The 11,795-nt window shown below is 32.7% G+C and overlaps 1 protein-coding gene across 2 annotated transcripts; it reads left to right on the top strand.

The window, feature by feature from the left end:
* The first annotated feature begins 5,197 nt into the window (after positions 1–5,197).
* Positions 5,198–9,900, top strand: LOC130932903 (probable inactive leucine-rich repeat receptor-like protein kinase At3g03770). Of its 2 annotated transcripts, XM_057862360.1 has the most exons (9): positions 5,198–5,459; positions 5,554–5,640; positions 6,115–7,544; positions 7,634–7,767; positions 8,126–8,366; positions 8,476–8,678; positions 8,759–8,811; positions 8,897–9,008; positions 9,336–9,900. In XM_057862360.1, the coding sequence occupies exons 3-9, from the start codon at positions 6,197–6,199 to the stop codon at positions 9,615–9,617; spliced, it is 2,373 nt and encodes a 790-aa protein (XP_057718343.1). In that variant the 5' UTR covers positions 5,198–5,459; positions 5,554–5,640; positions 6,115–6,196; the 3' UTR covers positions 9,618–9,900. The 2 variants fall into 2 exon arrangements, with proteins under 2 accessions (XP_057718343.1, XP_057718342.1); XM_057862359.1 differs by lacking the exon at positions 5,554–5,640.
* The last annotated feature ends 1,895 nt before the right edge of the window (positions 9,901–11,795 follow it).

Raw genomic sequence — 11,795 nt, 5'->3', positions numbered from 1 at the left:
ATTCAAAAATGAGAAAAAAAAAAGATGTACACTATGAGATCAATTTATAATATAATTACTTAATTATCTATGTGATCACCAAGCAACCGAATACATAATTTATTCTCTAATTTATAAAATTTAACAAAGACATTGATAAAGATATTGGGTTCGTATTTATTTAAATATTTTATTTATTTATGTTATATTTGTAATTATATTATATCTATTTTTATCAATATATTTTTTTTAAATATCATTAGTGTTAGCACATTATGTATTAAATAAATTAAATGATAGCAACACGTATCTATTTTCTTTTTCAGTCAAGATTCAGTAAAATACAGTAATTTAAACTTGCAATATCAATATATTAATAGTAAAGTGGAGAAAAAAATGTAATATTATATCAAAGAAATTTTTTAAATGATAATTGTAATTTATGATTGAAATCATAATTTAAATATTTTAAACGGGATAATTTCATTTAGATAATTCATAATTCAAACATAATTTTTATACACTTAATAGCTACATTCGAATTAATACATTTAATATTATATTTAAAAAACACGAACAATGCACATCATATTATTTATTTATTAATTAAATTATTAAAATTTAAATTAATTTTAATAAAATAATTTAAAATTATAATTTCAATTTTATCACATGCATGACACGGGTTATTGTACTTGTTAATTATATAATGTCACTATTTCTTGCATCTTATCAGATGAGAAAAATCCCTTAAAATTATATAATTTTAGCAGTCCTACTACATATCCAAATTTTTTTGGCAACCAAGTTGGTTTAAACCTAACAAAAGCCAGTTTCATTAGGGAGAGTAGGTAGACACGCTCTAACTCCCAGCGGCATCATGTGCTTCTTCTTTGCGTTCCTTCTTCTTCTCTGCATGCAGTTGCAGCATTTTTTCTTTTCTTTTCCTCATCATCTTCTTAGTGATTTTTGTAGCATTATGTATGTTTTTATCTTTGTTTGATTTTTTTTCTTGTTTTTATTCTTGTTAAGAGAGTAAAATAAGAAGAATTATGAGAATGTGGGACAAGAAAAGAAAAAGATGATAACGAAGAAGAAGAATATGGTGATAATGAAGAAGAAGAAGAGGATGAGGAATTTCGATTTATTTCATGTGAATTGAAGTGCACTTGGTGTTGTTGTCTTCTTTTTATTATAACTAGGCAACAGAATGTTGATGTAGTGCTTCTGATTTTTTTTTGCATGTTTGAGTAATTTGAATGTGTTTTTATCTATTTTTGAGAGATTTTGTTCATGAATTTGTTATAACTAACCCATAGAAATTTGTTCTAGTGCTTCTGGTGTCATTTTGTGCACGTTTGATTGAGTTACATGTCTTTTTGAACTGACATTCTATGATGCAATTAAGAAATAATAGTGGTGTATTTAGTTTGTATTTTGGTATATTTTATTTGAATTGAAGTGCACTTGGTGTTGTTGTTACCTATTAACCTAATGTTTTATTCTTTAAAAAAAATGATAATAAAAAAAGTTGCTGAGAGGAGCACCATAAAAAAGGAAGGATTAAAATATAGGAAATCCTTACTGTAGATTTACATCAAGGGATATAGAAAGTCAATAGATTGTATAATATAAAATGTTAACAATATCTCTTCAATGTTGTTTTAAATTATGTGTACAGTTTTGCGTTAACAAATACATACTTTGTATCTTCGTAAATATTCAATCCAAGTTTTTCATAAAATTTCTTTGCAAGATTAAATTTCTATGAACCTATCAGTACTGTATTAAAATCCTGTTAATCTAAATGAATCTAGGTTCACAAAATTGCAAAAAAAAATCTAACAGCATGCAAGAATCGAAACTCAACCCTAAGACATTGACGCCGCAAAAACCTTAATAATATATAACAGAACAGCGACTAAAATAGTTTTTGGAGCAAAACAACTTACTGCACCAAGAAAAAACCAACAGCTCCAGCCGGATTCTAGCGAGCTCCAGCAGTGGCGGCTATTGCTGGTGACCACCCAGACGATGGAAATGACGGTAGCAGTGACGGAACGCGACAATGGTGAACGGCTCCTCCATTTGCGACTGTAACGAACCCAACGACAGCGAGAACAGCCGAAGGCGACGATGATGACAACCCAGCAGCAGCAATGGCAAGTCAGCAGTGATAGAGGCACGATGGCCTCTTCCCATGGCTCTCGCGCATTTCTTCCTCCCTCTCTAAACAACGTCAACAGTCTCTCTCTCTCTCTCCCTCCCTTCCTCCCTCTCTCTGTTCTGCTTTCCAATGGCAACATCTTACCACCAGCGATAGCGGCGACAACAGCTGGGCGCAACAGTTCTCTCTCGCACGTCTTCTTCTCTCGGCAACATCAACAGCGATGGTAAAGCCCAGTGCCGTAGGCGCGGTCTCCCTCTCCCTTTTCTTCTTCTTTCTCTTCTCCGTTCCCTCACTCTCTCGATATCTCCATCTCTTTTCTTTCTTCTTTCTTTCCGTGTATGGTTATGTATGGTGGGGGGGGGGGTGGCAGCTGCTTGTATGAGTGGAAGTGAGGGTATAAGTGTATTGTTAAGGTTAGGATTTGTGGTAGAAATTAGGGTTTATTTTAAAATTTTATGACTAAGGTAGTGTAATAATTTTAATAAAATAAAAGGGTAGATTAATAATTTAAAACTAAATTAAATATAAAAATAATTATTTTTGAAATATCATTTTATTATCAACTTATAAATTTTTTTTTAAATAAATACTAATTCAATAGGAATTAGAGATAATCAAATTAATTTTTTCTTTAAAATCATAAGTAAATATCATAATCTAATTTCTAAAAATCGAAAATCTTACAAAATATTTATTCAAAGTTGACTTCACAGCTTGATTTCAAAAGCTTTGATCCAAATTTTCAAATCAGATAAAAGAGCATTGATCTTGAACGAAAGAAACGCAGAGAATGAAGAGAATATAGAGAAAGAAGAAAAACGCAGAAAACACAGAAATGGAAGAGAAAGTAGAGAGCGCAGAGATGGAAAAAAAAAGTAGAGAATACAGAAAACGCCAAAAAAATTCAAAAAAAAAAACGAAATCCGCATAAAAAATGAAGTTATATATATTCACGTGTTCAGCCAAAAGTTTGTTAAAGGTAGTAATGTGTGGAAGTGAATTAAGTCAAAGTTATTTCGTTGGACTTGGTTGGTTAAATGACTTGAATATAAAGATTAATTGTAATTTTAATTATATATGTGCACTCATCTGTCTCTCTAACATAAAATCTCTTTATTTCTCATATTGGAAATATTTGTTAAAAAAAATTAACCAAAAAAAATCAAAATTTGTCTTATTTAATATTTATTAATTATTACAACAATTAATAAATACTAAATAATATAAATTTTTGACGAATTTTTTTTATCTTCCTAAGATTATCGTTCTCATATTAGCTAATCTCATTATATTGTCACATAATTCTCTAAACTAAAAGAATGAATAAAATTGAGCAACTAAAAATAGAAGCTTCAGCTAAATATATTGATAGTTAATTTTGAAACATGTTGGACAGAATTGATCAAATCAGTAAATTTTATTTAACGTGAATTATTCTATTTCACTGGTTTGAGCTGGAGAGTAATTTATTTAATATATACTTTATACATTTCTCTATTTTTTAAAAAAAATTAAATTTGGGATTTTTTTTAAATGTGCGTTTTGATAATTACATGAAACAACTAAGTATTAACGGAAAAACCTAAATTATTATTGAAAAAATTAAATATAAAAAACGTTATGGAAAAAAACTCGAAGATATAGTAATGAATCGATCCAAATGGAAATAAAATGTAAATTTGTTCAGAGATAAGGAAATCAATAAACATTATTCTAACTTATTATTAGACAGGGGTTTACCGATCGAATTTTTAGTTGATATCTTAATCATGTGTTTCACTAAAAATTCAGTTTAATTCTTAGATTTCCTTGAATCAATGATTGAAAAATCTTTATTCGTGCTTAATTTACACTCAACCAAAAAAAAAAAAAAAAGGAGATGCAAAACCAGGGCATATTATTTTAGCTAGCATATGGTAAGAAAATTCAACATAAAATCATTATGTGTCGGTTTCGATAATTGCCTTTAAGAGGCAGCATTGTTTTCTGATGTGGATGTCTCAACTTTTCAGACTGAGAGCTGAGGAGAAGAAACCAAGTAAATAAGTAATAATGGAGAACTCTTTTTGAGTTTTTTCCTCAACCGTTTCTACACACATGAAATCAATGAATGAAAGTTCAACTAAAATACTAAATAGTAAATACTACAGTTGCCTCTTGGTGGCGAGAGAGAAAAAGAATGACGCCAAAAGTAATATCCAACATACACAACAAATTAGATTTATTTTGCGATTCGTTTTATGTTTTATACTTTTATTATTCAATTACGTTAGGTATACAAAAAAAAATAATTATTAAATTAATTATCAATATAAAATAAATATTAATATATAAAATATATAATAAAAATAAATTAAACAATTATTTATTTATACATAATATATAAGTAATTTAATATCTGATTTTTGGTTTAGACATATTATTTTTGTTCATTATTATACGAAGTGATAAAGACCATTTCAAATAATAATAATAATAATAATAATAATAATAATAAAACAGCACATATTAATTTTTATATAACATAAAAGTCATTACAAATAATCCATTTTAATATCTTTTCCTCTGTTTAGTGAAATGTTTGCTGAATATGATTATAATAATATTTTAGGTTAATGTATCCTGCATATTAATATACGATTGGTTAAACCATACACTCTATTTAAGTTGGAGTTTATATTCTATTTAATAATTGAAGCGTCATGAAATATCACATAAATAATTATGAGTATAATATATTTGATGTTCTAAGAATATTAAATGATTTCTCAATAAACAAATAATATGTGCATGATGGCTATCCATACATAAAGTTGTAGTGAGCAGTGAGAGAAAGGAAATGCCTACAAGGTTATAACATTCCCATGAAAGTGAAAGCTTACGTTAATAAAACCTTTGACATAAATGTCCACTGAAATTTATGAGTAAAAAGTACAAATTAAAACTTGATCCCTCAACTAAATCTAATAAGTTGGACACCACATGTTGATGATGTAAAAAGGTGTCATTTATTAATAATTAATTAATATAACAACGATGAAGAGAAGAATAAAGAGTTCCCTACCCTGCAAGAATCTTTCTTTTACCCTTTTCCTTCTGAAGCTAAGCTATGGCTACACCCTTTAGCCATTTCTTTCGTACACAAAAATAAAATTAAAAAAAAAGAAAAAAGAAGAAAAGAATAGAATTAGAAGGTGGAAAAGCATTTTTCAAAGAAGAAAAGAAGTTAGACAATGGAGGAAATATCAAATATGTGTCAGTTCATGTGTGAGTGGGAATGATGGAGTTTCAACTTGCGAAAGTGAACAGTGTATGAGCTTCTGACTCTTGGTTATTTCATTTTCCTTCTTCTTCTTCTTGTACCTCTGGACAGAAAAAAGTGAAAAACTGACACCTGGGAACAGTGGTTTTATTTGCTTCAGTGATAAACTGAATGTATGGTTCAGAAAGTTTTGGATTTTGCTCTATTTGATGGCCTCTAATTCATATAGGTATTAAGTTTTTTTGTTTTCTTCCCTCTGTTTTTTCTTTTTCCTGGTTTAATGTAAACTTTGAAAAAAAAATTGGGTATGGATTTTTGATGTTTTGTGATGGATATATATCTGAAACTAAATAATCAGATTTGCTTGGTTTTATTTGAAGCATAAAAAAGAGACAATGATATACAATATTCATTTTTTTATTCATTCAAGTCATTGAGTTAACAGCTCAAGTTTCCTTAGGTGTTTGGCCCTTATTGTTTGTTTGTTTGTTTGTTTGTTTTTTCTTTTCCTTCAATTCTTTTATTGACTGTATTTGAATGATGAATTTCTAAGGCACCATCAACCTTGATGAATTAGGACTATGTATTCACTCCAATTTTGAGTTCACATAACTCCCTGAATTCTCATGCATGGTTAGTTTAATTCAATATCCTCTTTAGTCTTACCAACGTTTTCATGTCAAATTTGAAAATTTAATTGCAGGGATTCTGTTTGAGATATTGCTCAAAAGAACTTGTTGAAAATAGAACACTGAACATTGAACTTGGTTCTGCATAATTGTATAATGGCAAATAGAACTCATCATCCTTCAGTGTTTCTGGTTGTGATTACAATTTTACTTTCCATCTATCAATCCGAGCAACGGCAATCACAGCAATCTCTGATCCTCTTAAGAATTCAACAGATATTGAACTTTCCTGTTGAATCAAGCAATTGGAACAATAACCACTTAGATTTTTGCAAGGGAGATTCAAATTCTTCTTCTCTCACTGTGGTATGCTATGAAGGAAACATAACACAGCTTCACATAATTGGTGACAGAACTTCACCACTTGCCAAGAATTTCTCAATGGATTCCTTTGTCAAAACCTTGACAAGGCTTCCAAGTTTGAAGGTCCTCACACTGGCCTCTCTTGGTTTGTGGGGTTCCTTGCCTGACAAGATTGCGCGGCTGCAGTCATTGGAAATCGTTAATGTTAGTTCCAATTTTCTGTATGGTGCCCTGCCTCGAGAGGTTTCATCGCTGTCGAATCTCCAAACACTCATTCTTGATAATAATTTGTTTTCCGGCCGGCTTCCAAATTGGCTTGACTCACTTTCAACCTTAAGAGTGTTAAGTTTGAAGAACAATGTATTCAATGGATCGCTTCCAAATTCTCTTGGTAGCTTGGAGAATTTGAGGATTCTTTCACTTTCACATAACCACTTTTTCGGGCTAGTACCTGATTTGAGCCAATTGACAAATCTTCAGGTGTTGGAACTGGATGATAATGCTTTTGGACCGCAGTTTCCTCGGCTTGGTAACAAATTGGTTACTTTAGTCCTAAGGAACAATAGTTTCAGGACTGGAATCCCTGCTGGATTAAGCTCATATTTTCAGCTTGAACAATTCGATATTTCATCAAACACATTCGTGGGGCCATTCCAGCCATCATTGCTGTCTCTTCCTTCCATTACCTATCTGAACATTTCTGGAAACAGATTAACAGGGAAGCTTTTTGAGAATCTGTCTTGCAATACTCAACTTGAAGTGGTGGATTTATCTTCGAATCTTTTGACAGGTAGCGTACCGAAATGCTTGATCTCGAATTCCAGTAATAGGACTATACTATATGCTAGAAATTGTTTAGAAACAAGGAATCAGATTCAGCAGCCGGCGCCGTTTTGCCACACGGAAGCTTTAGCCGTTGGGATATTACCTGAGATAAAAAAGAAGCACAAAGAAAAAGTTTCTAAGGTAGTTATCTCCCTTGGCATAGTAGGTGGAACTCTTGCAGGAGTAGCACTTGCTTTGTTGACTTTCTTTCTTGTTAGAAGAGGAAATTCTAGAAGAAGAATGAAGAATCCTCCAACAAGGTTTATATCAGAAAATGCAGCTTCTGGGTACACCTCTAAGTTGCTCTCTGAAGCAAGTAAAGCTCCCTCTCTATGAATGCATTTCTCTCTCTCTTTTCATATTAAAGATAGATGACAAACATTTTCTTTCCTCTTGTGATTAAAGGATATATATCGCAAACAAAGAAGTTTGGCACGGTAGGCCTACCAAGTTATCGAAGTTTTTCATTGGAAGAGATCGAGGCAGCTACAAACTACTTCGACACGGCTTCTTTAATGAGTGAAGATTCTTATGGCAAGGTATGCTCCTTTCAAGTGCTAACTTCAATGAAATATTTTGACTTTGAATGCTGTTATATGAAAATGTAAGGTTATGACAAAGTGATTATGCGATGAATCTCTTCACAAAAGAGCAAATGAAGCATTATCTAGAATGAATGAATGAATGAATGAATATGTTGTATCTTTCAAATAACTCAACAGATCAATTTTTCATGACATATACTCTAAGGAGTTCTAGTGTGTTATCTTTTGTTGTTATGCTATGCAGCCTTTATCAGGAAAAGTATTTGATCAGAAAGATTCAACTACTTCTCACCATTGAGAATGAAGTAGTTTGTTTCATTCTAAAATAATGTGTTCTTATTTTGTGTCTCAGATGTACAGAGGTCAGCTGAAGAATGATTCGCTCGTCGCCATAAGATGCATAAAACTGAAAAAGAGGTACAGCACGCAGAACTTCGCACACCACATAGAGTTGATATCGAAACTTAGGCACCGGCATCTAGTCAGTGCTCTTGGACACTGCTTTGAATGTTCTCTAGAAGATTCAAGTGTCAGCAAAATATTTCTTGTCTTTGAATACATACCGAATGGCACACTCAGGAGCTGGATATCTGGTAATTATTTCACATAAATAATGGATATCCACAGATGAATTAACGAAGTTCTTAAATTGAACTTAAGGAAGCAATGCAATTAGTAATACAATCTTGATATTCTAAATAGATGGTGACACAATGAAATCAATGAGTTGGATCCAGCGCTTAGGAGCCGTGACCGGAATAGCAAAGGGAGTTCAATTTTTGCATACAGGGATTGTCCCCGGTGTATATTCGAACAATATCAACGCCGAAGATGTTCTACTGGATCAGAATCTTGTTGCGAAAATCTGCAGTTATAACCTGCCTTTGTTATCTAACATAGGAAAGGTAAGAAGAACATAATTATGAATCATGCTTTCTTTTATTTTCCTCTAAAAACAAATATTTTGGTTTGTACTTATTCACAGATTCAGCATGGAAGTTCTTCCAGCGGATCGAAAAATTCTAGCATGAAAAAAAGGTGAGTGATAGAAAAACATAATACATCTGTGCAATTTTATTTTATCTTTTTTTTTTCACCCTAAATGATTTTGGATGTATTGTAGTGTAAATTATGAAGATAAGTCTGATATATATGACCTTGGAGTTATTCTACTGGAACTTATTCTTGGAAGGGCAATAAAATTAAGCAAGGATGCAGATGCTTTTAAGGAACTGGTAATAACAGTACACAGTCTTTGATTTCTCTTTCAATGTACCAATTTGCAGATATTTAAGATCTTATTATTATATCCAATAGAAAAAGACTTTTATATAGACCTGGTTTTACAGTGAATACTAATGCGTTTCAAATGCAGCACTCTTTAAACTCTAAATCCCAAAAGGTTAAATCCTAAATTTTTAAACTCTAACCATTAAAAGAAAAGTGAGTAATCCGGTACCATTAGATGTAATCTCATAGCACTCCTCATTTTTTTATCCATAGCATTTCAATGTAAACCTTTTGCACCTGCTTCTGTTAATTATATCTTTTTTATACGGCAGTTACAAGCAACCATAGTGGCTGACGAGGAAGCTCGAAGAAGCATCATCGATCCTGCAATTCGCAAGGAATGCCTGGATCAATCATTGAAGACAATGATGGAGATATGCGTGCGGTGCCTCGCTAAAGAACCGGCAGAGAGGCCATCCATAGAAGATGTGTTGTGGAACTTGCAATTTGCAGCTCAGGTACAGGATGCATGGAGAGGAGACTCTCAAAGCAGTGAGGGAGGCTCACCACCTGCCTTATCACCTCTTCAATCTAGAAGAGTTTCCTTCCATTAGTGTTAAATGAAACCTTTTATGGTGGTAATATTTTTTTTTCTACAAGCCTAAAAGGTTAGAGTGGTTATAGAATGTGAGCTTCATAGTTTATAGCATCAGAATAGTGTATGTTCCTCATGTTGTAACTTCTTAAACCTTCATACTTCTAAGCTTTTAATGAAAAACTAAATATTGTCAATTGTTGTTTGAAGCAAATGAAAAGATTAGAAAAATGCATAAAGCAGTACATCAATATGTCCCTGGAATGGAGAGGAAGGTCAAAGACGTCAAAGTATAAACAGTGTTGCATAGGTACTTGAGAGTAGTATAGATACGAGTATGGGATACAAAAATTTTGGAAAAGGAAAAAGACATATGATGCTATAGCCGTATAGTTCGGAAGCGTATATATTATTATATTATATGGAAGAGAAATGTTATTCATCCTTTAACAATGGTGTTATATTTTTTTTTTTCTTCATTTAAAAAAACAATTATGTTTATTCGTTTTATTTGTTCATTTTCTCTCTCTCAATATACGGATGCTTCAGTCTTGAATAAAAAAAGAGAAAAATATTAAAAACGCGATAAGTGGTGGCCTCAAACTAATATATACAGATTGATGAAACAGAAAACTTAATAATATATAAGATTAAGTAATTTTTTTCGTCTCTAAGATTTGCGGTAAAAATCAAAATCGTCCTCGACTTTTTTTTATTAAAATTATTTTCAATATTACAAAACGTTATAAAATCGTCATTTTTTATTTCAATTATATTTTTTGACCAAATTACCCTTAACTATTAATAAAAATAATATTAAAAAAAAAAACAAAATCCCACCCCACCTCACTCCCCAATATCTCTTCGCTCTCTTCCCCCCTTTTCCTCCCGATCCCCTTCCTCCTACTTTCTGAGTCTATTCAAATTGCCACTCACCCACCTTAAATCCCATCCCACCACCATCATCAGTTTCCAAAAAAAAATTAAACCTCATCCCACCATTATCATCAGTTCCCAATAACCATCCTTCATTAACATTCTCTCATTTTTCTCACCTACGTAGCTGCGCCGTCGCCTTCCAACCGGCGCCGAAGAACTTTTATCCGCAGCAAACCGCCGCCTATCAATTTGTCGGCAACGACAACCACATCCACCACGAAGGGAGCCCCATCATTACCCCTCACAACCCCCACCCCTTGCCTTCCGTTCCCCCGACGAAGTAATTGTCAGTGTCTTCTCACCGCAGAAGACAACGTAAACAACTATGCGAAGGTAGCCTGTCTCTGTGTGACGGTGTAGTCCCAGGTGACGAAGTTGATGCAGGTTTTCTAAAAGAGCCAACCTGTGTCGGAGCCGTATCCGTGGGTCATGAAGACGGTGGCTTTGATTTTGTTAGGTTGAAGACGGTGAGATTATGGACTATGGGAAGTTTATCAAGAAGGCACATACTCATGGGGTTAAGGTTGTTATGATCACTGATCTCTTGGCACCGACTGTGTTGAAGCCTCCTGATGAGTTGGGGGCAGATATTGTTGTTGGCTCGACTCAGAAGTTTGGTGTTCCGATGGGCTATGGAGGGCTTGTTCGTTGTGTTCCTTTTTTTAACTATTAATTGGAATTAATAATGATGGATTTTTTTAACTATTAGTTGGAGGGCTTTTTTCTTTCTTTTTTTCTCTTGCTGCTATTGGTAGTGTTGGTGGATTGTGAGAAGGAGTCTATGGATTGCATCTGGTGGTAAGAGAGTGACAGTGGAATGAAGGTAGAGACGTAGGTAACTGGGTACATGTGGTGGTGGATGGGTGAGGTTCAGTAGTTCACTTGTGAATGAATGAGGTTGAACGGTAGTGGATAATGAAGATGATGAAGGAATGGAGATGAAATGGAGGTGAAGGACAATGATGGTGGAAATTGGAAACTGATGGTGGTGGTGGTGGTGGGAGCGAAGAGATGCTGGGGAGTGGGGTGGGGTGGGGTTTTGTTTTTTTTTTAATATTATTTTTATTAATAGTTAAGAGCAATTTGGTCAAAAAATATAATTGAAGTAGAAAAAGATGATTTTATAACGTTTTGTAATGTTGGGGATGATTTTAATAAGAAAAAAGGTCGGAAACGATTTTTATTTTCACCTCAAACCTTAGGGATGAAAAAAATACTTAATCCTAATATATATAATCTCACAACATATCCAAAATAA

This window comes from Arachis stenosperma, chromosome 6, assembly GCF_014773155.1.
Source record: "Arachis stenosperma cultivar V10309 chromosome 6, arast.V10309.gnm1.PFL2, whole genome shotgun sequence".
NCBI classification, from domain to species: domain Eukaryota; kingdom Viridiplantae; phylum Streptophyta; class Magnoliopsida; order Fabales; family Fabaceae; genus Arachis; species Arachis stenosperma.
This window is presented reverse-complemented; position numbering and strand designations above follow the sequence as displayed.

Bases quoted from the DNA above. Each gene is read 5' to 3' on its own strand.
- LOC130932903 (XM_057862359.1), top strand. From the start codon at position 6,197: ATGGCAAATAGAACTCATCATCCTTCAGTGTTTCTGGTTGTGATTACA. The intron at 7,768-8,125 runs GTATGCTCCTTT...TTTGTGTCTCAG, and splicing joins GTGAAGATTCTTATGGCAAG to ATGTACAGAGGTCAGCTGAA. The intron at 8,812-8,896 runs GTGAGTGATAGA...GATGTATTGTAG, and splicing joins AATTCTAGCATGAAAAAAAG to TGTAAATTATGAAGATAAGT.